Below are 27,886 nucleotides of genomic sequence, written 5' to 3'. Positions count from 1 at the left end.
ACCCAGGCTGCCCTGACATTGGGAGTACTTTTAGTTTAGACAGTGTAGAGTAAACTTTCAAACTCCGTTGTCTGCCTTTTTTCGGCTTCTGGTGGAGCCTATAACATTATCATGAGGTGACCCGAGGCCGTGACCCTTGGTGCATAAGCGGAAATGTTCTCTAATCATTCTGCCTCTGGAGTGTTCCATCAGGCATATCGTGTGAAAGATGTATTTACATTAGTGGGCTGCATGGTAGCGCAGCATTAAACTAAATGGCTGGATAAAATACAATCAAACAGAACAAGTGAAAGTATTTGGCTGGGAAAGGAGTAGGATGTGGGAAAGTGTATTATTACTGACTGGCCTTGAAGAAAGAATTAAGCAAACTCAAGGTTAGTGCATATTCATTCGAGATTTACTAAACATTTCAGAAAGCATTTTTATCCAAAAGATTGATGTAAAAGCTAACAGAAGTGAATATAATGGCTGGATGCCACATTGAGACGAGAACACATGCGCTGTGAGCTGGGAATTTTCTGTACATCAGTAACAGTCACAAGAAAGGGAATACAAAGGCTCATCAGAAAGGGTAGGCAACCATTCTGAGTAAGGAACAAATAAAAACAAAACAAACGGGCTTCAAACAACTGGGAAGCTACAAATTCTTCCAACCACAACCATCTCAAAGATATCAAAGTAAAAAGGAAAATCCATCAATAATTGTCTCAGTTACACGCTGATAAACTGAAGTAATCTCACTGTTAGAGTCAGCAACAGGACAGATTGGAGATTGGGAATTCATAGACCTTGATAAGCAGATCAGGAAAATCAAAGGGGTCCACAAGTCATTCACTTAACCTGGAAAAGAGAGAGAAAGCAATGACGCAGATATTTTTGATCAGGGACTTTCAGATACAATGTTTTTTTCAATGGCACACTTAGAGATTTCACAAAACATATTGGGCTGCTTGGCGTGAGAAAGATGTGATTATTCTCACCTTCACCAGAGTGACGGCAGCGCTGTAGAAAATACTCAGGAAGACCAAGGTGATGAACGTGGAAGCAGTTGTCCAGATGTTGCTGTTATCATCCTCATAGTCTTCAATCCAAGTGCGATCTATTGAATCTATGAATATAAAGCCGAGAGAACGCATTTAGATTGTTTATTGATCCAGGTCGATCTATCTGCATCCAAGTCATGTAATTGGAGACCATTACATCTTCATAAAGCGGTCAGGGATTTCTCAAGTGTGACTCTTATCTGTATCTATTAGTGCATTATTGACTCAGCAAGAAATTACAAATACTAACTGCACATGTTCTTTCTTCATTGTCCATGTCAGAACGTTTTAAATTATTTTTCTTTTCATCTATTATTTAAGGATATTATTATTTGAGGAATGCTTATTACGAATGATGATTTTAATTATATCATTATATTTTAAATATAGGCTGTGACAGCACTTTAGTTGAAAATTGTGGCCATCACTGAATAAATGTTCAATTGTGATTCGCATCTTTTTGTATTGGTGACCAATTGCTTGGCAAATCATGAATATAATTTTCTTCTTGTATGATTTGGGGCGGCACGGTGGCGCAGTGGTTAGCACTGCTACCTTACAGCGCCAGACACCCGGGTTCAATTCCCGCCTCACTGTGTGGAGTTTGCACGTTCTCCCCGTGTCTGCGTGGGTTTCCTCCGGTGCTCCGGTTTCCTCCCACAGTCCCAAGATGTGCAGGTCAGGTGAATTGGCCATACTAAATTGCCCATAGTGTTAGGTAAAGGGTAAATGTAGGGGTATGGGTGGGTTGCGCTTCGGCGGGTCGGTGTGGACTTGTTGGGCCGAAGGGCCTGTTTCCACAATGTAATGTAATCTAATCTAATTTAATAAGTGACATCACAGTCAGGACATTGCTTCATATTTTAGTTTGTAGGATCTGTACATTTAGGAATAAGTTTTTGTACGTGTGCCCCTTAATTTATTTGATCTACTGCTTGGTGTGTTTGGTTTCCCTTTAATGTTTGTGTATGTGGTTATGAGAGTCTCTTACTTCACTCTTGCCCATGTTGGAGTCTATGTATGAATAAACATATTCCTGTTCCTTTACTGCTGTTGTGCTCATATGTTTGTGCACCTAAAGTTTGGTCTTTTCACATTATGTAAGCATCATCATGCTAATATGCCACTTCGTTGCTGCCTATGCTTCTCTTGTAATGTCTTTGTGAGTGTTCACTTTTCATTAGTGCTATCTAAAATGTGTGATTATGTGTCTGTTTCAGATCCTACCTACACTGGGTTATTTTCATGTTTATGCTTAATAAATGTTAGCTTGCAATGTTATGTTTTGATGGATGTTTATATTTATATGATGATAATTGCTTGTGTGGCAATCTTTCCCAAACCATCTCCTGATCAGCTTGTTTGTGCTATTGTTTGTGGATACTTGCTGATCCTTGTGCCCATTATACTTATTTAATAAACGCCCCTCTATTTGTTCATCTGTGCACTTGTGTGTCTGCATGTGAGACTCTGAATTTGTGTGTGCGTGTGATATTGTATACATGCTGATCAATGTGGTTTAAAAATAACTAATTAAGCTGCCTCTGTCATCGTTTGTGATTCTGAAAATGGGAAAATAATGATATTAATGTTTATCTCTGTGCACTTACGTGCCTGTGCGAGTTGACATGTGGGAGGACATTTTTCGGAATTTGTATCTGTGTGTTCATGTGTGTATGTCTGTACGCATTGTGCTGTATGAATGTATATGTATTCATGCCCATTTGTGTGTTACCGTGTGTCGATGTTTCTCATGGTTATGTGTGAGTACTTCTGTTCATTTGTGCAAATGATTTTCTTTCGGTGTATGTGAGTTTTTGTATGAGCTTAGGTGAGTGTTCAAGTACCACTTGCATGTGTGGCTCTGTGCGAGGATGCGTGTGTGACATCTTATCTATATGCACATTTGAGTGTGCACATAAATATGTGTCTTTAAGTGAGAGCCCGTATATGTGTCATTATGTGTGTATTTGCGATCATCTCTCTGTATCTGTTCTTATACCAGACTGCAATTTTTATTATTCTAATTTATTGTTTTAATTTTAATGCATTGCCCATAATTAGATTTGACCTTGGTGTTGCAGGAAACATTTCCCATCGTTGTGCAGAGATAAGCATTTTATGAGCAACTCCTCTGTTGCAGTGATAGAACTTCTGTCTCTGAGAGAAAAGGCGTGAGTTCAAATCCCCACTGCCCCAGAGATAACATTTCTGAATATGTTTATTAGAAAATGTCTACTTGTGTTCTGTATGTGAAACAAAATGATATCAGGTATTCGAATACCAGAATTGATCCTATCTGCTCCAGAAAACTGAGACCAAACTATGGAATTCAAACTGGGACGATGCAAACACCAGTTTTGGATTATGGGAATCAATGTTATCATTTGTTAACAGAGCCAAGCGTGTCTAACATGCTTTAAAGGTATTGTTTGCATGGAAATGTAAAATCTTTGGACATTAAGCAAGAAGCTGACTGTTGCTGTTCGCAACTGGGTTACATTACAGAGAACATCCACCATGAAAACACTGGACAGGGAGCAAGAGGACAGACCATTCATCGTTCCCCTCCCCTCTGCTCCACAACAACTTTGGTGTGAAAGTGAAGATACATTCTGTCAACTCATGCGCTGGCGCAAGATCCCTGGCAGTTCCCCAGAAACAAAGGTTACATTCAAACTGTTCGGCACTATTTATGATTGGTATGTTCCAATCAAATTTAATTTTAAAGTGTCTTAAATTTACATTTCCAATTGGTGCAATTTGACACTTTAAAACTGACATGAATTTTGTAAGAATGTCCAATTGGGGGAATCAAAAACACCAAGTTCAAAACTCGTGCCCTACCCTTGACATAAAATGGACATTGTCAGATTTTGTCACAGAGGGATTTAGGATGGATAACGTTCTTGGCGGAATCCTGCAATGAGTGAGCTTTACTCTATCTCTGACCCAGGGTGTATCTGAGCAGAGAACATTAACTGCACAAGACACTCATTCTAGACCTGTTAATAATCCACTTTAACTACACAGATGCAATGTAAGTCAGAGTGAGAAACAACTAATTCAGTATTTAACTCACTACTGGAGGGAAAAAAAAACACTTCATTACTTCTGTTGAATTATTAAATGCAACTTTGAGATTTTTATTGACATGAATTAACAGTGTCCATCAGTGCAAGTGAAATGTTTACAAAACTCGGTTTACCGCTGGATTTATCGACTGTTCTGTTGATGATCTTCAATGGAATCGCTTCATGTCCCACCACACAGGAGTAAGAAGCACCGCTGGCCCACTCCTCCGCTGTAATGGATAACAGGCTGTAGATGAAGAAGGAGGTGTTGTCGCTCTCCGCCATCACCTCGGTGTCCTTGTAGTTACTGGGATTCACCGGCTTGTCATTGTTTGTTCACTTGATGAAGATCTCTCGGGGGGAGAAACCTCTCACTAAACAGGTGAGGGAGAGAAACCTCTGAGCGGAGATTTCTTCTGTTGGTGGCAGGAGGACCGACACTGATGGCTCCAGCGGATTAATCACTGCAGAATATTTGAGACAAATATAAATCAACCAAAAAAATCCTGAACCAATATCACAATTTCACTAAATATTAAAATACGCCTGTTTAATTGGGATTTATTCACTTTCGATTTCTAAAGGAGCAGAATGGTACGCATACAGTTCAGTAAAAAAAGGAAAGTTTAATGTGAAAGTTGTCTCCAAGTTTCCAGCCCACAACAAGGGCATTGTGTCCATTTGTCATTGCTGATGGTGACGTCACAACCCAGGCTTCTTCCCACCTTATCTGACTTAATCAGAATACAATATCATTTGGTCCATCATTTTCTGAATCACCTACTTAGCTATCCTGCCTTCAGCTGCATCATTAATGCCCCCAATGGTGTTGGTTCATTACCAATCAAAGCCTGTCATTGATGTTACTGGATCTGGATTACACATGGGATCCTTTGTGCTTTAATCTCACCGCTCACCTTTCTCCTTGTGGATGGAGTCTCTCAGCGGAGTCGGTAGATTCTGATGGTACACCACACATTCAAAAGTAACGCCACTCAGCCAGGCTTCAGTAGAAATGTCTAATTTGCTGATCACGCTGTCGGGATTCTGTCCAGGCTGCTCAGCAATCTCTGATTTCAGAGGCTTCTTTTCTTGTTTCCAGGTCACATTGACTCCAGAAGGAAGATTGGACACAACGCAGGTTAATGTCACCGTCGCCTCCAGTAAGACTTGTTCTACTGGTGGTGGGAGGATTTTAACGGTGTTAGGGTGGCACTCGGTATCTTCTATGAAACAAAAATCAAAGTCAATGAAAAATGCCCATTTCTGATACAAACAGCCAATCTTCAGATTACTCCTTCACAGGGTGAAGACACCACCTTCAAAATGGCAACTCCAACTATGCTGAAACGATGCTTACTATTGTTGATGTATTTTGATCTGTGAAACATTTGTGATTACCTATAACATACCCTGTGTAATTATTCCGAAAGAACACTGGCTTTGTAACAAGTGAAACCTGTGAAAAAAGTAAAATCATCAAAGATACCATCATGTAACCCATGGAATGACCTTTCTTTCAGAGTTTGTCTCTCACTTAAGACCATCCATTGATACTTGTGACAAGAGTAATCTGAATATAAAGAGTTCATTTCCATGTTCATAACCTTTAGGTGCAAGTGCTGCTGGTCACACTGACTGCCAAATCAAATCCCAAATTTTGGACAGATTATAATAAATAATAATTATTCTCTTTGCAGAGTTCTAAAGTGTTACAGAAGCAGTGAACAGCCATGGAAATTCTGTTCATTATATTTAACATGATTAAAAATACTTTGCGTTATTGGTGTAATGTCATTCTCTAATTTATGTCATTGTTCCTCGTGGGCTGTGTTTGGAATAGATCTGAAAACAAGACATTGAGTACAGCATTGGATATCAAGAAGGACACCCATCTCCTTAAGTCTTTCCCTCCATTCAGTTAGTTCATAACTGGTCTGTACTTTCACTTTATTTACCAAGCTGCATTTTTAAATTTCTTCATAGAGCAGGAGAGAAAATAAACAAACAAAAGCGTCTTAAATTAATCTACAAACGCGATGGAAATGTCACTAATTTTATAGACATCCACTACTCACTGTGTAAACATCGCCACCCCAAACCAGGCTAAATCAGCCTGTCTCGAGTTCCTCGTTCATTCATCCCTATTGTAGCATTCCCACCAGAATTTATTCTCCTGCCTCATCCACTAATTACAGAGAGCATCTTAAAGAAGCTCAGTGAGATCACGTTTATCCCAGTTCATCAAATGTGATAGCCACTTGGTCTGTGGTCTGATCCCATAAATGAAGTTAAAGAGCTCAGTACCAGATAAAAATCGATGTCGTACAATGTCCAATAAACAGGTCATTCCTGAGCAGGGAATGAAGCATTGAACGCATTTTGATTTATTTTCAAGTAAGGGTCACTGCATATTTTAACCACGTCAATTTAATAGAGGATCAGAATAAGGCTGTTCGGCCAATCCAGAGTTTAGATCAGAATGATGCTGGAAAAGCACAGCAGGTCAGGCAGCATCCAACGAGCAGGAAAATCGACATTTCGGGCTAAAGCCATTCTCCTGCCTTCTCCCCGTACTAAACAAGAGCCGATCTATCTCTGGCTTGAATACACACAATGGCCTGGCCTCCACAGCCCTCTGCAGCAACATGTTCCACAGACTCATCACCCTCTGGTTGAAGAAATTCCTCACCATCTCAGTTCTAAACGGTGCCCCTTTTACCCTGAGACTGTGCTCTTGGGTCCTAGTCTCGCCTACCAGTCAAACACCTATTCCACATTCACTCGACCTCAGTCTCTCAGTATTTTCTATGTTTCAATCAGATATCTCTCCAATATCCCCCTCCACCCCAAACTTATCCTTGAAGCAGCTACCAGGCAAGGATTCAGCACTCTGAATGCCTCTCCCAGCATGGTCAGGCAACAAACTATTTAACAAAGCTCACTGTCTATATATTTATCTTCAACAGAGAGGAAACATGCTTTTCTGACTTGGCAAAAGGTTGAATTATGAGCAATGCTAATGTAACACTCAAACTGAAATGAGATACGTGGCATGTTGGGAAATGAGAAGCTGTACCGTGCTGTTTACTCCGCCTGGTAAATTAGTGTGTTTGATTCACATCAGAGTTCAGAGTGATTTGTAGCTCTCTCAGTGTGTGTCTCTTACCTGGAGTGCGGTGATGTTTTTACTTTGAGTGTTCTCTCCATGAGTGACCTGGCAGGTATAGACCGCACTGTTGTACCATTCACCATAAGGGACCATCAGCCGACTCGTCACCGAGAAGTTCCCGTTCGCCTCACACACGGGAGACGTGAAGAAGCCAGAACCCAAGGGTCGGCCATTTTTCAACCAACTCACGGAGATTGACTTCGGATGGAACTCGATGATTGAACAGACGACGGTTGCAAACTTGCTGCTTGCGATTTCTTCACTGGAGCTCACAGTTAGGAGAAGAGTTGGTGGGAGAATGTCTGGACCGTTAGGAAACACATCGCATACATTATCCGATGAATTTCATAACAAATACAATCAGTTCTCATATATCAAGGTTTCTTGTGGTTAATGGATACAAGAATCATAATTGTGCAGAGTGCTGGAGAAGCTGGGATCCACACAGAAAGACCAGCAGGACAATGTGAAAGGCTAAACTTAGAGGACACAGAAAGGGAGTCAAGGAGGCACAGAAACTATAGGCCGGTAACATCAGAAGGGAGATAGCAACGTTGGATGGTATTCGTTTTAATGACAGAGTCTGATGAACAAGGCAGACGAATTACTGGCATAAATGAAGAAATGATGCCGTTGCTATCACGGAGACATATTGAGAGCCGGGCAGGAGTGGCTATTCAATATTCCAGCATTTCGTGCCTTCAGGCGAGACAGGGAGAGATGGAAAATGATGGGGGCGGGGGTGTGCGGTACTGAATAAAGCTTCTGTCGCAATTCTGACAAGAGTATTTTAGGCTGTAAAGAGAAATGAAATCATGGATACCTCCTCAAACAAAGGCAAATGGACAGTACTCCAAAACCAAAATACAACAAACATAACTACTGGGAGAGCACGATAGACCTTACTATTGGTCCAAAATACCAAGTGCAAATACATGGGCAAATTTCAGAGACATGTAAATTAAATAGGGGAATGAGAAAAGAGGTTTTTAACTTCCTCAGCATAGGCTTGGATATTCATTTTGTCAAAAGTTTAGAGGGAGCACAATTCTAAAAATGCCCCCAGGAGAATGTTTGAACAAAGTATGTGTTTAATACAGAGAATTTTAATCCAGATCTTGCAAGAGATGGGTGAACCGGAACTTAACTTTTAGGAATAAAGTCGACCCAGTGGGTAAAACACCAATGGTGGAGCACTTTGCAGACAGTGATCGTAAATCAGTTGGATTTCAGATTGTACTGCAAAGGAATAGAAATTGGCCCAAAGTTCTGAAAAGGTGAAGGACTGTTTTAGTAAGATCAGGTTATGACTTGACCAGAGTGGACTGGAAGCTGACACTTATTGGTAAATCTGAGTCAGAGCAGTGTGACACATTTAAGAAAGAGATAGGAAAATCACAGGGAGGGCATTTCCCAGGAAGCCACTGCGTGGTACCAAGAATGCAGCGGGCTCTGGACACCAAAGGGCATGGAGGGGGAGATAAAGAGAAACAAGGGAGGCTTCCGGTCTATACTGAAATCTCAAAACAATAGAAACTAATATGGAGTACAGAACGTGCAAGGGGGAGTTTGAAAGACAAAGGAATTAGAAGAGCAAAAGGGACCATGAGAAAATAATAGCAATCAAAATAAAGGAAAATATTTTTTAAAGTTACAGACTCATTCATAATAAAAGAATTATTCGGGAAACAGTAATGCCCATTAAGTGTTATTATTGGAGTGGAGCCGGAGGATTTGGTTGTGGTCAAAACGAATGTGTTGTGTCAGTGTTCACAAGTAAGAGGGACAGTGTGGGGACAGAAATCATGGAGGGGTGTTGTGATGTACTTTCAGAAATTAGGACACATGACGTGATGTTCTGTGTTGTCTTGCTGAATGAAAAGTGGTTATATTTCCAGGGCAGATGAAAAGTATACCAAGCGGTTGAGCGATGCAAAGGATGAAATAGTTGGGTCGCTGACAATAATTTAGAATTCCTGTCTGGCCACAGCAGTTGTGCGAAGTGAGTGTAGATCAGCCAACGTTGCACTGTTATGCAGGACGAAGGAAGGGATAAATAATGAAAACACAGATCTGTCAAGCTAGTCTCAGTGGTAAGGAAACTGTTGAGAAGTGAAATTAGTCTTCATTTGCAAGATAAATCAACAAGTTTCAGCACGGTTTTATTGAGAGGAAGTCACGTGTAACAACTTGATAGTAGTTTTCACAGAGATGGAGGACAGCAAATGTGGTTCCCTTGTTCAAAAAGGGGAGTAGGGATAACCCTAGTAACTATAGGCCGGTGAGTCTCACTTCTGTTGTGGGCAAAGTCTTAGAGAGAATTGTAAGGGATAGGATTTATGCACATCTGGATAGGAATAATGTGATCAAGGATAGTCAGCATGGTTTTGTGAAGGGCAGGTCGTGCCTCACAAACCGTCACTAGCGGTGTTCCGCAAGGATTTGTTTTGGGACCAATGCTGTTTGTCATTTTTATAAATGACCTGGAAGAGGGGTTAGAAGGTTGGGTGAGCAAGTTTGCGGATGATACGAAAGTCGGAGGAGTTGTTGACAGTGAGGAAGGATGTGGCAGGTTACAGCAGGATATAGAGAAGCTGCAGAGCTGGGCAGAAAGGTGGCAAATGGAATTCAATGTAGCTAAGTGTGAGGTGATTCACTTTGGGAAGAATTACAAAAAGATGGGGTACTGGGCTAATGGTCGGATACTTGGTAGTGTGGATGAGCAGAGGGATCTTGGTGTCCATGTACACAAATCTCTGAAAGTTGCCACACAGTTAAATAGTGCGGTGAGGAAGGCATATGGCGTACTGGCTTTTATTGGTAGAGGAATTGAGTTCCGGAGTCCTGAGGTCATGATGCAGTTGTATAAGACTCTGGTGCGGCCGCATCTGGAATATTGTGTGCAGTTTTGGTCGCCATACTATAGGAAGGATGTGGAGGCACTGGAACGGGTGCAGAGGAGGTTTACCAGGATGTTGCCTGGTATGGAAGGAAGATCGTATGAGGAAAGACTGAGACACTTGGGGCTGTTTTCATTAGAGAAAAGAAGGTTTAGGGGTGACTTGATTGAGGTGTACAAGATGATTAGGGGGTTAGATAGGGTTGACAGTGTGAACCTTTTTCCGCGTATGGAGTCGGGTATTACAAGGGGGCATAGCTTTAAATTAAGGGGGTTAGATATAGGACTGAAGTTAGGGGTAGGTTCTTCGCTCGGCGAGTCGTAAGTTCATGGAATGCCCTGCCAGTAGCAGTGGTGGACTCTCCCTCTTTATGGGCATTTAAGCGGGCATTGGATAGATATATGGAGGATAGTGGGTTAGTATAGGTTAGGTGGGCTTGGATCGGCGCAACATCGAGGGCCAAAGGGCCTGTACTGCGCTGTATTCTTCTATGTTCTATAACTCGATGTCCAAATGATAGCAATAATCAGAGTCAATGGGATCCGAGTTAATTTGACAGATTGGATCTAGAACTGGCTGAGTGATGGAGCAGGGGTTAATAGTCATCGGGTGTCTGCGTGACTGGAAATCTATGTCTCCTGGTGTTCTGTAGGGATTGGTGTTGATTTCCGTGCAATTTCTCTTGCATACCAATGATTGAGATTCAAATTTAGGAGGATTAACCAGTGAATTCACAGATGAAATGAAAACTGTCATGTTGGTAAGTCATGAGCATAATGGCTTTAGATTGCAGGAGGATATAAAAGAGTTGGTTGTATGTGAAGAGAAAAGTTGCAAATGGAAATTATTCTGAATAAATGTAAGGTGACGTAAATCGGCAGAAGAATCTGTGAGGTATGACGTTTTGAATGGTGGAACCTGGAAAGGTCTGAGGATCTTTGGTGCATGTACCCACCGATCCCCTATAGTACTGTGTCGTCTTGATAAAGAGGCTAAGAAGGTGGGAGGATATTTGCTTTTATTAGCCTAGACATTGACAATGAATAGTGGTGAGATGATACTGGAACTTAATAAAACACTGTTTAGGCCATACCGAAGCGTTGTGTGCATGTTATGGAAGGAATGTGATTACACTGAAGGCAGTATTGATGAGATTTGCCAGGGTCTTGCCTGGGTTGGAGGGTTTTAGTTATGAAACTAGTTTAGAGAGACAGGGGTTTTCCTTGGAGCAGAGGAGAATTAGGGAGAAGATTATCATGATGTCTAGAATTATCTTAGGCATAGGACAGGGTAAACTGGATGAAACCTTTCCCCTTGATGGAGAGATCAATGTCTCAGGGGCACAGGGTGAAGGTAAGGCCAGGAGGTTCCAAGTGGATCTCAGGGAAAAACAAAATCAAACAGAGGGTGGTGTTAGCCTGGAGCTCAGCACCTATAAGTCATGTAGAGACTGAGCCCCTCATTATAAGTATGAAGTATCCTTGCAAGGGCAAGTCACACAAGGCTGGCACATGAGACTGGAATAGTTAGGTGGCTGTTATTGATAGGCGTGAATTGGATGGATCAAAGGACCTTTTTCCTGTGCTGTATAAGGTGATTCTGTGAAAACGGTTATAAATAATGCCTTATTCATGTTAATCACAGATGATCTGTTTATCTCAGTTCCTACAACACGTACCTGGACATAGCATTTCTTTGCTCTTGTGTGTCCCGCTGTGTTGAACCTCACGGTAGATTTTGCTGGGGCAATCTACCGCTGACTCGGGCAGGGTTAACTGGCTGCTCAGGGTGTAGGTTCCCTTCTTGTTTCTCACTGATGGGTAAGTATTAAATCCAGTCGTGATTAGCTCCCCACCTTTCTTCCAGGTTACCTTGGTGACATCAGGGGAATAGTCCATCGCCAAACAACCAAAGATCACAGAACCGGTGTTGTGCTCCTGACAGGAGGAGACCAGGCCATAAAGCGTGGGGGGAGATGGTGTCTCTACAACAGAATGACCAATTGAGCATGTTAGTTTCTGTTAATTTGACCTTATCAGTTACTCAAATGTATCCTCAGCTGTAAACTTTTGCCAATATGCTCCCGCTGAAGTCGACAGCATAACTGGGGTTTATTTTTGTTTCCTACCAGTTGCTGATCATGATCATTGGTTCCCTCTTCAGAAACATGCCCTCGACCTTGACCATTGCCATATAAGTTCGGAAGAAGAACATCCTGATCCCACCCCAGTAACTGTTTGAAGATCTCACCAACTGACACTTTCACTGGATTGCTGTGAAGAGCAGAGAAGTTTCACAAACGACAAACCAAGGAAATGCAGATTCATTGAAATTCTACAGTGTGTGCAAACAGGCCATTTGCCCCAACAGGTCCACACCCACCCTCTGAAAAGTAACGCATCCAGACCCATTCCCCGATCATATTATGCTACAGTTAACCCTGACTAATGCACCTAACCTCCCCATCACTGAACACAACATTTGCAATTCCCCTAACTTGCACATCTTTGGACTGTGGGAGGAAACGCACACAGACATGGGGAGAAAGTGCCAACTCCACACAGACAGTCACCCGAGGCTGGAATGGAACCCGAGTCCCGAGCACTGTGAGGCAGCAGCACTAACCACGGAACCAGCGTGCTGCCCCACGAGGGGCCGTGCTGCTGGAAATACCCAACAGCTGGCAGTACCCCCGGAGAGAAGTCAGAGTGAATCATAGAACATAGAACATTACAGCGCAGTACAGGCCCTTCGGCCCTCGATGTTGCACTGCCCTGTCATACTAATCTGAAGCCCATCCCACCTACACTATCCCATGTACGTCCATATGTTAGCCCAATGACGACTTAAACGTACTTAAACTTGGCGAATCAACTACCGTTGCAGGCAAAGCATTCCATACCCTTATTACTCAATGAGTAAAGAAACTACCTCTGACATCTGTCTTATACCTATCTCCCCTCACTTTAAAGATGTGTCCCCTCGTGTTTGCCGTCCCCATACTTGGAAATCAGGTCCAGTGAGCCTTCCTCACTTATCAATGCAAGGTAGAATGTTCTCTCTGGGAGGAAGGTCACTGCAGCAGCAGCACAGGCAGGAGCTGAGCACTGGGACGGGGAGGATGGCTGTCACGGCTGAACTCATGCCATTTGGCTGGAAGTTGAAACATCTCATTTACATTTCTCTGAATTCTGGAGGCCTCTGAAAAATGGAGGACCATTAAGGTTCAGAGACTTTGGAGTGTTACAGCTGAGTATTTACGTAAATATGATTTGAGAAATGAACAAGTAATCTTTAACTTTAATAACTATCAAACTGACACACAGTTCATCACCAAACCTCATGTCTCAGACTAACCACTGCACTTACTCTGTCTAGACCTAAATTCCCACTCACATTGACAAACCCTACCCTGCTATACACCCATTCATGCCCGGAACACACAACCCCTATCACACGAAACACATCCAAGGAAATCCATATTGGTAGTGCAGCTGAGCAGAGAGATCTCAGTGTCCATGTACATAGATCCCTAAAAGTTGCCAGCCAGTTTGATAGAGTTGTTAAGAAGGCATACTTTGTGTTGGCTTTCATCGATAGAGGGAATGAGTTTCAGAACCATGAGGTTAGGCTGCGGCTGTACAAAACTCTGGTGTGGCTGCACTTGGGAGTATTGTGTACTGTTCTGGTCACCACATTATAGGGAGAATGTGGAAGCTTTGGAAGAGTTCAGAGGAGGTTTACCAGGATGTTTTTTGGTATGGTGGGAAGGTTTAAAGAGGAAAGGATGAGGGTCTTGATGCTGTTTTTATTTGAGAGAAGAAGGTTGAGAGGTTACTTAATTGAGACATAAAAGATAAACAGAGAGTGGACAGTGAAAGTCTTTTTCCTTGAATAGTGATGGCTAGCAGGAGAGGACATAGATGACAGATGTCAGAGGTTGTTTCTTTACTCAGAGAGTAGTAGGGCCATGGAACGCACTGCCTGCAACAATAGTACACTCGCCAACTTTAAGGGCATTTAAAAGGTCATTGGATAAACATATGAATGTAAATGGAATCGCGTAGGATAGATAGGCTTCAGATTGGTTCCACAGGTCAGCGCAACATCGAGGGCTGAAGGGCCTGTACTGCACCGTAATGTTCTATATTCTATATTCCAGATGGACATATGATCTCAATCCCTTTCACTCATTTACACTCCTGCCGCCCTGCACCTGGCCCATGGTGAATCTGGCCCTGACTGGACCTGGCACCATCATTTTCACAATCTCGGACAAAAGCCCACTAACCAAGACGTGACCTCAGTCCTTGATCACTGACCTCCCATCTTACCCAAGTCAACCTGTGCACATTGCATCCTAGCTCCTTTCGCATCTGTCCTTTACAACCCACCATTTTGCCAGACTCCGAGCTTTGCATTTAGACAACACGTCCCCCTGTCACTTCATTACAGTGACCTTCCACCCCCGAAACATCCTGGCACTCTGCCCAGCTCTACGCTAACCAGCCTGGCACACTGCCCACCTCTGCACTAACCAGCCTGGCAAAGACAGACCTCCTGCATTTCAGCTCAAACTACCCCTCACCTACCAAGCACAATTCGACCAAATTATCCTGTGACCATTACCATTTACCTTGATGCCACCTTGCCAGACAGAGTGCATGCAAGCTTACCCAGCAGCCAGCCAACACCTCATAGCCTACCAGCCCAAACTCTCCCACATGCCCAATCTAGCCCCTCACTTGCTCACCACCTTCCAACTGTGAGCCTACTCCACCATAAAGTCAGTGAGTCATTAAGTCGTACAGCACAGAAACAGTTCCTTTGGTCCAGCTCATCCATGCTGACCAGAGTTCCCAAATTAAACTAATTCCACTTGCCTGCCTTTGGCCCATATCCCTCCAGACCTATCCAGTTCCTGGAGCTGTTCAAATGTCTTCTAAATGTTGGACCTATCTCTGCATTTACCACTTCCTCTGGCAGTTCATTCCAATGTTTTGGACAGGTACAACATGAAGCTCCAACTCCTGCACTCAGTGCTCTGACCAATGAAGGTACATGTGCCAAACGCCTTCAACACACTAGCTACTTGAGACAACGCTTTCAAGAATCTATGAGTCTGAACCCTCAGGGTCCTCAGTGTTTAATATCACTACCCAGTGCCTTACCATGAACTCTGTAAGACTCTATGAGTCTGGACCCTCAGGGCCCTGTGTTCAACATCACTATGCAGTGCCCTACCATTAACTCTGTATGTTGTGACCTGATTTGTCTTCTCAAAAAGCAACACGTCGTATTCATTTAAATTACACTCCATCTGCCACTCCTCAGCCCATTGGCCCAGCTAATCAAGATCTCATTGTACGTTTGGATAACTTTCACTGCCAATTATACCACCAATGTTGGTGTTACGTGCAAACTTACAAACCATGCCCCATTCAATGTTTTCATGGCTTTCAACCAATATTGTACCCTGTTTGCCTTTCTCCCACACATCCGGAGCATTTTTTTAAGGATTGAAGGAATCTATCTCCTTATTGAAATCATTTAATGTTTTGTCCTGAATCAATTTCTGTGGTGGAGAATTCCAAAGTTTCACCATTCTTTTGCTGAACAGTAAACAATCAGGTTCAATGTTGTTTGTGTGTTGGGAAGACTGGTGAGCAGCAAGATTAATGATGATCCCATGAATGGAATAGCCTTCTAGAGGGGCCTTCTTCAGCTTCCAGTTTGCATGCTGACATGTCCCTTCAGCAGCATGTTCCAAAACCGTGATCCTTGAGGATAAGGGCGCACATGCGTGTAAATGCTTCACCTGAAAGCTCTCCTCCAAATTAGACTTCAACTTGACTCTCAACTATTTCTCTGCCGTTTCCTCTTCCTCAATCACAGCCATGGGACTCACTTCCTAACAGCGCTGTGAATGTGCTAATACCACACAAACTTCAGCAATTCAAATAGGCTGATGATAACTGGTTTCTCAAGGCGATATAAAAAGTCTGACACTTCCACACCTGTCTAGAGATTCAAACAACCACTGGAAGAATTGAAAATTATTTGAGGCACTTGTGTGTCTACACAAGATGACATGGTTTCCTTTTGTGTGATTTGACTGTGTTTTCACTGAATGAACAGAGCTATTTCTTAATCATGTAATAGGAATGAAGCTTCCCTCATTTTTAGCAAGGCAATCACACATTATATTTCTTTATTCCAGGGAAGTATAGTGTTAAATTAAAGAAATATGATGATTGGGATGTTTCAATTGGAAATTGTCAGAGATTGAAAGTTTACTTTCATGAGCAATTAATTCCAGCCTCATTGTGTCACAGTACTCACTGGAATGTGTTTCAGAAATGGTGTCTCCCTTTGTTACGGGCAGGCGAATCAGTAAATCTGGGATAGTTTTTGCTTGTTAATCAAAGGTGTTAAAGAGTTTTAGCCAAAGGGAGACCTGTGGATTTAGCTCACAGATGCTCCATGATCTAAGTAAGTGGTGGAACAGCTCGAGGGGCTGAGTGCCCTCCTCTTGCTCCTACCTTCCTATCATTGTGTCATTCATTAAGCTAGCACTGGCGGTGAACACTTTTTATTAAAATATTTCAACAAATTAATTGTTTCACACATGCTTTTAAAAAAAAAACCTTCAGTTGATTATTTGGAACGGGATCATTGACATTCTCTATCTGAGTGATCAAAATAACTTCCACCCAATTACAGCAGCCACTGCGCTCTGGAGTGTGTTGTTACTTCATCATATTTCTTGTGAAACTACAGCTCGAGATCAGGGCGCTCAAATTCAATGATTCTCTGATGTTTAATATCTCTGAACATTCGCAATTTGTTCAAATGCATCTTTTCTCTGAAGAACGTGCTTCATCGAACAGAACTTTTTTCAATGAAACAACAAACTTTAAATGCTAGAAAACCAAAATAAAGACAGAAACTTCTGAAGAAACTCAGCAGGTCTAGCAGCTCCTGGGGAGAGAAGGCAAGGTTAACCTTTCGCATCCAGAGACCCCCTCCCCGCCCTTCACCAAATTGTTTTCATGTTTTTGGCACAAGAGCTCACACCTGTTGAGATAAACAGTGATTACGTTGGCTTGACTCCTGTTGGAAAAAGAATTCTTAGCAGAGATACTGGATGGTCTGAGATAGCAATTGAAGACCAATTGAAAAGCTTTCACCATCTGCAGCAAGTGTTGGATTCAGCGGAACTCCCACCGTACTGAACAATCAAATTCAGCTCCAGCACTGGTTTAATATAAAGTAAAACAGCCGAAGCATAATCTCATCAAATATGCTGCGAAAATGATCTATTCTGGATTAGTTATAAATGATATTGTTAGAACAGCAAGTCAAAAGCTGGGATTTCTTTGAGCACTTACTCCATTAACACCATCTAGCGATGCCCAAAAGCTTGTGAACAAATATTGATCTGGAAAAAGCTGCTAACCACCAAACTTCTGTTTAATATCTAAGAGACACAAGTCAGGACAGCGATTGAATAGATTTCATTGGCCTCTGTGAGTGGAATTCCAACAAACACCCAGACATGTCAATCTGCTTTCTTGCACTGAAGTAACCTGATAAGAGATTGTGTTACATACCTCTCTAACAGGTTGTAAGTGAACACAGGCCACCTGGCACAGAATCAGGGACTCTACTACAACATCACAACAGACCTGAACACAATGAGCTTGACACTATCACGGAGAACACAGCCCACATGTTTTGACAGTACATAAACCATGTTAGTTATTATCACCTTCCATCAACCAGGGATTGCTCCAGAATGTTTGTACAATGAAAGTAACATTTCAACATTTATCGAAGAATGCTTTGACAGCACCTCCAAATTGTTCAAACTCTATGAGAACTACAGAGGAATAAATCTAGGAATTACATTGCCATCAATTCACTGTCACTGGATTCCAACCTAGAACTCCCTTCCTCTTTCCCCTGTGAATGTTGCTGCACCAGACGGTCTACTTAGTTTGGAAAAGATTAAAATGTTTTGAAGTGTAATATGACCGTTTCCAGTGACATTAAAAGCTGATAATAGATTTTCAAATAATAAGATGCAAAAAAATTCTGATTCTACATTGTGCCTCGAAACATGTCCTGCATAACTGAGGCACAAAGAAAATATACAGCATATTTCCCTCTGCCTCTTTCAATCAAATATCTCTTGTTGCCAACAACCAATTTCAAAACTCTTGCTGTTGTTCCTGAAACGTTCATTCTGATTGGAACAACTTAGTCAGGGCTCTCAATTCTGAGGCACCTAATCGAATATTGTATTTCTGGCAGATAAAAGTGGTTTTGAAGCTCAAGATAAAATTGAACTGTCTGAGATTCAGGTATCCGAACTGGACAATTTACAAATGGTCAGGACCATTGACAAGTTAGTCAGACATAGCACTGAAATAAACTGCACAACAGACTTAATCCTAGAGGATAGATTGCTCAACTCCTCACGTCAAATATATTCACTGTAATTGAACATTCATCAGAGGAACTAACCAGAGGATTAATGTGAACAAGAATGTGTTCACAATGAACATAAATAACCACTGAGTTAATAAACTTAATAAGTCATTGTATTTAACAAAATTATTGAAGTGGGAAATATCGCCAATTAAAGCACAGATCCGGAGGAAATGGATTATTCTCTAAATTGTTTTTACATATTCTTAAAACGTTCCTTGAACTGTGGAGATTTTGCATGCACTGCATAAAGTCAATACTGCATTCCAGTGTGGAAAGCATTTCTGTTGAAGGAATTAGGGCAAGGTCATTTTTTTGTTAACTCCTTTAATGAACGAAAATGTTTAAAAAGGTATGAATTGAAAACATGCTTCTGTCTGGAGTTGCCCGCTTTAGCGGATGTCTAAGTAAATGTGGGCACTGCTGCCTCACAGATCCAGGTACCCAGGCTCGGTTCCAGCCTCGGGTGACTGCCTATGTGGAGTTTACACAATCTCCCCTGTGTCTGTGTGGATTTCCTCCCACAATCCAAAGATGTGCATCTCAGGTGAACTGGTCATGCTGTATCGTCCATCGTGTTAGATGCATTAGTCAGGGGTAAATATAGGGAAGGGGAATGGGTCTGGGTGGGTTACTCTTCAGAGGGTCGGTGTGGACTTGTTGGGCCAAATGGCACGATACATACTGCAGGAAATCTAATCTAAATGATTGTTACACTGAACTAATGTGAGCAGATTCCTTCCGATCGCAACATTGCAATACATCGGTCAAGTATATTAATTAAAATAAATATTACTCTATTTTCAGTGTCTGAATAAACCATGTGCTCTGTTATCTTCTAGTTCATGTCTTCTGCAAATTTGTGAACACTGCATCCGTCTGAACACATCGATGTAAAATGAATTCTCTTCGTTTGCAGCAAGCACTCCCATGGTTTTAAGAGTAGGGTTCCTACAGTATAGAAACAGGCCATTTGGCCCAACAATTCCACACTGACCCTCTGAACAATAAGTAGTCCAGCCAGACTCATTCCCCCTAATTTATATTTACCCCTGACTAATGCACCCTAACCTACACATCCCTGAACACTATGTGCAATTTAGCACAGCCAATCACCTGACCTGCACATCTTTTGGACTGTGGTAGGAAACCAGAGCGCCCGAAGGAAACCCACGCAGACACAGGGAGAATGTGCAAACTCCACACAGGCAGTCACCCGAGGGTGGGATCGAATTTGGGACCCTGGCACTGTGAGGCAGCAGTGCCAACCACTGAGCCACCATGCTGCCCTGCGAGGTCATGAATGGATTATTTTAATTAATTCGAAATTTGGCCTTGGTCACATAATTCACTATAGCAGTTGCTCCGAAAGAATGACTCTTCAGTTGATATTTTGTTGTAAAATGTAACTATTTATTTAAAATGCACAGATTGGGAACACCTAAAGCACTGTGCAGATTAAATAATTCAGCTAATGTTTTATTTTATCCAGTAAATCCAGTTTAATCAGGGACATAACAATGAATTAACTCAAGTTACGTGTGAAACTGATCAAAGCAGTGAAACTGACCTGTTCTTCATAGAATTGAACAGAATTTCCAAATGGTCTTTGCCAATAATCTTTTCCAGCCAGAAAAAATATGTATGTAGTGTACAGCGGAATTGAAAGGTGTTTGTTGATCAATTATAACACAGTCATGGCATTTTTGCTCAAGAGCAAGAACTATTAGAACATTAGACTTTTGGAATTCTATTTATATTTCTCTATGACTTGTAAACTGTTAAAAGACACACCTTGTGATTGAACTAGATAGTGGAGTTATGAATTTGGATTGTAAAGCATGGATTAGATTAATCCTTAATTATTACTTTTAAGTAAAAATGGCGCCCGAAGGTATCTGTTTTCCCTTCATTTCTAAAATCTTTGCGATTTGCCTTTCACTTAATATTAGGCTTTATGAAATTTCACCTCGCATGCTGATTGCATTGAATGAGGAACCTGGAGCGGTTCACTGTCACCAACCATGTTAACATTGCAAAAACAATGTAGAAACCAGAAACGGTTTCCCAAATATAACATATTTAATGTTACCCAAGCACAGTCCCTCCTCAACAGATCAATGATCACCAGATCACAACACGGTGTGTTTGCTGCAGAACTAGCTCTGCAAACATTTTCAACAGAACCAAGAACATGATGTAACCTCACAAAAAAAACAAATTGAAGTCTAACAAAGCTGCACAGAATCCAGCAAACTAATGATTAAATTGAATAGAAATAGCAAGTCATAACAGCAGCCTTGTTTGTGAGGGGACTTTACACTTAAAGCTGTAACGTTTCTGGCTTCAGTTCAATTTATTTCCAACCTGTACACCCTTCCTGATCATGACAATCTTGTGCAGCGCACAGTAGAGCGGTTGAAGGCATATATTGATTAATCACTTCATGATCAAAACAAAATTACTGAATGGACAAATATTACCACATTATAATTTTAAGTTAGTTTCAATTACATAATCTGATCAATTCGGCAGTTTCAGATTTTAGTCCCAAATTTTATTTTGAATGAGGCTACTCAAAACAAAATTCAGTTAGTTTACAATTAGAACTGAGTTTTTTTTTTAAAGTCAATGCATTAAAAACTCGTTTTTTTTTCATTTCTCACACTTCCGGGTTTCTGCCTTAAGTTGTTTTTCAGACCGTTACAAATGGATGTAATGTTTTCAATCAAGCAGAGAAAAATGTGTCATATAATTTTAACAAATGCAGAAATGATTCATGAAAAACCAAAGAACTTCACAAATATTGGTAATGAAAAGTAATCCAGAGAGTCAATCTCCTCACCAGAGAGAAAACACCGATTACAGAAAGCATGAAAACGCTGATCAATTTCACAAACTGAATAAGATCCAATCAACTCAATTCAACAGAATCAAGGAAAATAAAATCAGAATCCAATCAACTCAGAACAACAGATTTGAATGAAACATAATCAGAATCCAAACAATTCAATTCAACAGAATCAAATAAACAATTTCAAAAGCCAATCAACACAATTCAACAAAACCAAATAAAACCAAAGTCAGAATCCAATCAACACAGTTCAAACCGAATCAACTAAAACAAAGCCAAAATCCAATCAACTCAATTCAACAGAATCAAGTAAAACAAACTCAGAATCTCATCAACAGAATGCAATATAGCACCGCAAGAAAATTTTATGACAGTTTCTAACCTGCTTGTCATCAACAAAATTAACAAAATAAATGAGAAAATATAATCAGGGTAAGAACATATATTCACGAAGTGAATAATGATATTTTAGCATATTTTAATCATGTTTAGTAATATCTCGAACATCTTTGAATTCTTAGCGTTTGTTGTTGATAATAAAACTCACAGTCAGGGTGTCACTGACATTAACCATTATTTATAGCTGACTGATTAAGAGACATTAGGTGTTTCAAGTAACCCAGCCACACAGAATGCCCATCTGATCAAAAAAAGCGATTCACCGAGTAACTGACTCCATTATCCCCACTGTAACTATTTGCTGAGCCTTAACTGAAGCCTGTAATCAGTGTGAACAAAAATCAATCCGAACCAAGCCAAACTCAGCACAGAATCTGAGTTTCATTTAATTCAGAAATTAGTCACATGAATAGAAAGTTTTTAAAAAGTCACTAAGAAAGTTCAAGGGTCTTACCTGAAGTCACTATCACCATGGTCCTTTGGCCCCAGTAGCCAAGATAGTCACAGTGTTACATTCTCTGGACTGGGTCACACAATAACTAGCTCTGCATAAAACAAATCAAAAATCTACCATCATTTTAAATTTTCAGAACCACAGGCAAAATAAAGTCACGATAAATCTTCATCACATAATTGCACTAGTGAATTCTGAACATTCTTGATTAATGTTAATACTGTTTTATACTTCACAGAGTAACACATGAGCTGATTCTCAAAATCCCCAACTGGTGTATCGATAATTACCCAACACTTTTACAAATTAAATAGTGATACTGGCATTAAACCGCACAGAACTAATACTGACTGCAAGTTAAGACGGTTTGTAGAAGTAATCACTGACTAGTTTCAAACAATGGAGGCTGAATAGGTTTTTGTATTGATCATAATTGCAGTGTCACCCCAGCTATATCACTATGAGACACGTTGTGTCAAATACTATGACAGACTGTAAACTGTAAAATGCAGAGAATTTCTTCACTTCCTGGAAAGCAGTGATTCAGACTCCTCTAAAAATGATTCAGTGTGTTATTCCAGCTTTTACGATTCATTGTATTTTGAAAGCTTGGAATACTTTTCCAAGTTTGGTCTGCAATTAACTTGACAATCAACACGAAGAAGGTAGAAAACATTATACATTTGTATAAACTAGCACTACTGGATTGCGTTTAAATCGCATCTCACCTTATTTCTCACTCCTGCAATGGTAGAAATCACCAATTTGAGATAAACACTTGTCAATGGTTTTTGTATGAGGATGTCGCTGTGCACAACACTGTGACCCACTGTAGTATCACAATGATGTAGACCAGTACACTCATTCTCTGTTGTTTAGTCGAGGTCTCAATTTTCATTTGAAAGAGCCATTTAGTTCTGATCATGTTTAGAATTAATGCCATATTTGACATAACAATTAGCAGTGATTTCCTGAGCTGTCAGATATATTAAAACTAACATTTTTTCAGAGCATTTAATTGATGGAAATGTTAGCAGTACATATGACATGCCCAAAACATTGTCCCATTGTGTCACCAGTTTGCTAGTTTAAATGGTACATTTCCTCTTTGATAGTTTTGTAAGAGGCAGCCTGAGGTCTGCTTCAGATTGCAGTTGGTATAATTGCATTTAAAACTCGTACTGACTGTCAGTTTATGATGGAATTAACAAAATGTTCCCTCGAGCTGTTTTTGAACGGGTCCAGCCCTGGTTCCTCTCGCTGTGGTATCTTGCACAGTAATAGATGGCGGTGTCTTCGATCTTCACGTTCTCCATATCCAACGCGAAAATGTTGTTTGAAGTGTCTTTGGACGCAGTAAATCGACCCTTAATCGCTGGTGCATAGTAATTGCTGGATGAATCATAGTGGCTAACCAGCCACTCCAGACCCTGTCCGGGAACCTGTCGGACCCAGCTCATGTAGTAGCTGCCAAGATTGAACCCGCTGGTTTTACAGGTCAGTTTCAGGCTGCCTGCGAGACGGCCAGTCTCCGCCTCTGGCTGGGTCAAAACAACCTCCGACTGGACACCTTTAAAAAGAAAACAAATAAACCATGAGCATTAATGTTGGTGAAATGATGGCTGAGACTTTTACATTCCTGCCGTAGACTAACATTGAGACAATCACAAAGAGAGACTTGAACAACAAACACTCACATGATAAGAAAGTCAGTAACAAACTGAGAAAAAGTGTCGACATAATCATTCTGATAACTTGTGGGAAACGGTTCTGTCAAGATCTTTCGAAACAGAGCCGACCCAGGAGTATTGAATTACGGTCTAGTGCTCAGGATTTATACGGGCATCGGAAGGGGCAGGCTTACAGCTTCCGCATGTTGGTGACCTGCTGGAGGTTGAGACTGGATCCTAGTATCAGCTTGCACAGCCCGAACACGTGGGATCATGTCTTTACATGAGGTTCAGCTTAAACATGGACACATACACATCTTGGGATATTTGTTTTGCTGAATAGCTTCTTTGGAAGTGAATTTGAGTAGCTTCAGGTCTGTTTCACATGATAGTTGCATTTATTTTGTTTTTTAAAAAAACAAATTCAACTGGAAGTTAGCTCCCTTTATTTCTACATTCATTCACAAGCAGATAAAACTGAAATTAAAGTTCAAACATATTACTCGCTAATAAAACATTTGAGCGTTTCTTCCCTGGATACTGCAAGTCTCTGTCGCACTCAAAAATAACATGTAAATTCATAATAAACGTTTCAAAATTCAATTTAGGCAACTGAATACAGAGCGTGTCCAAAGTGATTATATTTAGAATATTCAATTAGAAGTTAACTCCCTTTAATCCTACATTCCACCACAAGCAGATAAAGCTAAACAGAACTTCAATAATATCATTAGCCAACAAAATGAATGACTTTATTTTTGCTGTCACTCAAAGTCTCTCTCACATTACAAAATAACATATCATTTCTAATCTACGATTCTAAATTCAGTTTCGGCAACCTAATATGGAGCATGTCTAAAGTGATTATGTTCAGAATGTGAGTGTATGTCACTAAACAGTTTGGACCCGGAGATTAGAAGCGCCTCCTTACATTGCAGAATGTCTCTCCTTGCATCTTTTTTTTCAAATTGCTCCGACACTAAAATGCACAGTAAAGGAAAGCTGTGTGCCTGAGAAACAAAATGTGAGTTCGCAGTGATACATAACACCGAGGTAAACATTTGAAATAGCATCTAATGAACTAGAACAAGACAGTCCATAAGTTTTTTTTAAAATCCTCAACATCTAAACCATTGCATGTAACAGTCTGGGTACATCAGGAATGATTGGCTAAATTAGAGAGTATTACAGTAATAATTACCACGAATGTAGGTTATAAACAGTACATTTCTCTGCTCACTGATAGCTCTGACAGGGCAGTTAAATCATAAAAATCAGCAAAAATTCGCTGTTTCAGTACACCAGTGTTAACCATGTAGAAAGAGCCCACTCAGTTTTAATGAGATGCATGAATCAGGGAATGGTGAAACAAGTGATGTGAGTTTGAACCAATTCAATTTTGTTAATTTACTTTGAGATGATAACAAATGTTATCGCAATGTGGGATTTTGGATCCATTAACTTCATATTCAGGATCTTTAAAGATACTCAATAAACAGACTGAACTAACCAGAACGTCACTGCATTCAATGTTCTCTTTTCTATAGTCATACAGTGAATGCTGTATTCAGTGACTTTCCTTTTAAAGGGAGAAATGCTAAGTGAAATGCATCCATTGTGAGTAAATGGGAAAATATAATTTGTTTGGTAGGATTTTACTTTAGTTGATTCATTTTCCCTTTAATCGGCCAGATACAATAGTTGGCAGCAATTAAGCTGACTACAGAAAAGGTCCTTGAGTTCCAAGTTTCATTTACTGGAAGCAGGTGGAGTTTCTGTAGTGGATCAAATATATTTTGTCTCACTATTGACCATTTGGTGGAAAGCCAACTGCAAACTATAACCACCGCCTCCGCAGAAACAAATCGATTCAGCAGCAATGCTGGAGAAAAGTTTATTTTCAGTTGTGTAACTTGGAGAACTAGTCCCTCCTCTCATTGAAGGAAATATTCGCAGAGTCTCAGACACAACCTTAACATCAACAGTTCATTCAAGGATCGCTACAACACTGTTCAGTATTGAGAAAAATTGATCAATAGTCATAGAGTCATGTAGTGATACAGCATGGTTACAGACCCTTCGGTCCAACCAGTCCATGTCAGTCCTAATTCCAAACTAAACTAATCCCACCTGTGTGCACTTGGCCCATATCCATCCAAACATTTGATATTCATTTACTTATCCAAATGTCTTCTAAAGGTTGTAAGTATCCACCGCCAGACCATCCCACACACAAACCATTCTCTGTGTAAAAGGTTGTCTCTGATACCTTGTTTAAAATTTTTCTCCTCTCATTGGAAAAACGTGTTGAAATCCCCCACCAGAGGGAAAATACATCAATGTCTGGGTCAAAAATTGAAAACAATCCCAGCTCCAAACATCTACAAAATATCACTGTGGATCTTCCTCGAGTCCAAAAAAGGTTGTCCCCTTTGATCAATGATTTATAAAATTTACTCGCGTATCTCCTGTGATAGACGTTTCAAACAACTTCTTAAGTGCAAATGGTTCACATCAATCGGATTAAAGTAACATTTCGTGCACTACCCCACACACACAAAAAAACAAGTTTGTTGACGCGAATTGCTCTGAGAAAGTCTACGATGGATTCTTTTATCAAACAAAATTATTTCCAATGTTGTGAGCGCTCGTCTATCTTCTGTACAATGGTCTGAATCTTAAGTTGCGTCTGACTGCAGATGAAACTGGCTGATCTGGGTAAAAGTACAGTTTGTGCCTTTCACATTGTGACTGTATATTGCTGACTTTAGTTGAATAAAGAGACTTGTCCCAGGCATCGTCTGGCACCATTAATTAGACCATTAATTTCCACATCGCTAGCTGTAGGGTCAGGTGGAGTTTATTGATATGTGATATTTTTGAAACTAAAGCTTCGTAATTTCCCAGTATAATCATGTCAATTAGAGCCATTGACCTTTCCACTCATGGCTTTATAAACTTATATGAGGTCACCCCCCCCCCCCCCTCCCCCCCACCCCGAACTCTCACCTTCCAGTGAAAAAAGTTCCAGTCTATCTGGATTTCCAACGGTAACTCTGTTCCCTTACATTCTGCTGTGAAAGATCCTCCTGCCACCCCAGGTCCACAGAGAGCGTCCCTTGTTACTAATTCAAAGAAATGAAAGGAACTTCTCCCACCATATTGTTCAATTTTAGTTTATTCAAACACCATCAAAAATAAATGTTCGTGTCATTGCTGATTTTTGGGAGAATGCTGTGTACACCGTAACTGCTGAAATACCTGGAGTACCGTCCTGAATCTGGTTCGCAGGTTCATCTGTTGCTCACAAACGCAAACAGACATCAGGGAATAGTGAACATCGCCCACCCCCACCCATCCACCCTTCCCCTCTGTACTTTGCACTTTGTGAAATCCGTGTTGTCAATAATCAGTTAACAGAAAGATTTTTTTTAAACTTTCTAAATTCATGTTGCTGATCTTGGCTAATTAAAGGTATGTTGCTGTCAGCATTTCTGGGGAACATGTCTGCATTTTTTCATGTCAGTTTACAATGATATTAAGTCAAGAATAGTCAAAATATCCTGAGGAACAGGGTTTAGAAATGGGCCTATTAGCTCCCCAGGGCTGTACCAACTGTTTGAATATTGATACAGTTCTGCCCCTACTTTTTCCCCATAAGCCAGGATTTACAGCATTGGAGATCATATCTATGTTGATAATGGGTCAGACCCTACACAATGTTCCCAATGTTTACAGTGCTATCACCTGCAGGGTTATGGACAACATGCGAGAAAGTGGGTGTTGGCTGGAAAGCTCTGTCTTCACGTGATACAGGTGCGATGGGC

General features: G+C 40.8%; 1 protein-coding gene and 1 long non-coding RNA gene across 2 annotated transcripts; both read right to left on the bottom strand.

Annotated features, from left to right (window-relative positions):
• Window positions 1–4,165: 4,165 nt before the first annotated feature.
• LOC148146551 (uncharacterized) lies at window positions 4,166–5,690 on the bottom strand. The gene is made up of 2 exons (XR_015760854.1): window positions 5,035–5,690; window positions 4,166–4,581 (listed from the first exon to the last, which is right to left on the bottom strand). It is a non-coding gene; the product is annotated as an uncharacterized LOC148146551 (long non-coding RNA).
• A 2,389-nt stretch (window positions 5,691–8,079) lies between these two features.
• On the bottom strand, window positions 8,080–24,186 carry LOC148146550 (immunoglobulin gamma-1 heavy chain-like). Its single transcript, XM_087998646.1, has 5 exons — window positions 24,087–24,186; window positions 23,644–23,959; window positions 22,390–22,433; window positions 11,868–12,173; window positions 8,080–8,084 (listed from the first exon to the last, which is right to left on the bottom strand). The coding sequence occupies exons 1-5, from the start codon at window positions 24,133–24,135 to the stop codon at window positions 8,080–8,082; spliced, it is 720 nt and encodes a 239-aa protein (XP_087854772.1). The 5' UTR covers window positions 24,136–24,186.
• Between the last annotated feature and the right edge of the window lie 3,700 nt (window positions 24,187–27,886).

Source organism: Chiloscyllium plagiosum, unplaced genomic scaffold (genome assembly GCF_037043375.1).
Source record: "Chiloscyllium plagiosum isolate Xiang-an unplaced genomic scaffold, Cpla_swu_hap1 HiC_scaffold_21, whole genome shotgun sequence".
Classification (NCBI taxonomy): Eukaryota; Metazoa; Chordata; class Chondrichthyes; order Orectolobiformes; family Hemiscylliidae; genus Chiloscyllium; species Chiloscyllium plagiosum.
This window is presented reverse-complemented; position numbering and strand designations above follow the sequence as displayed.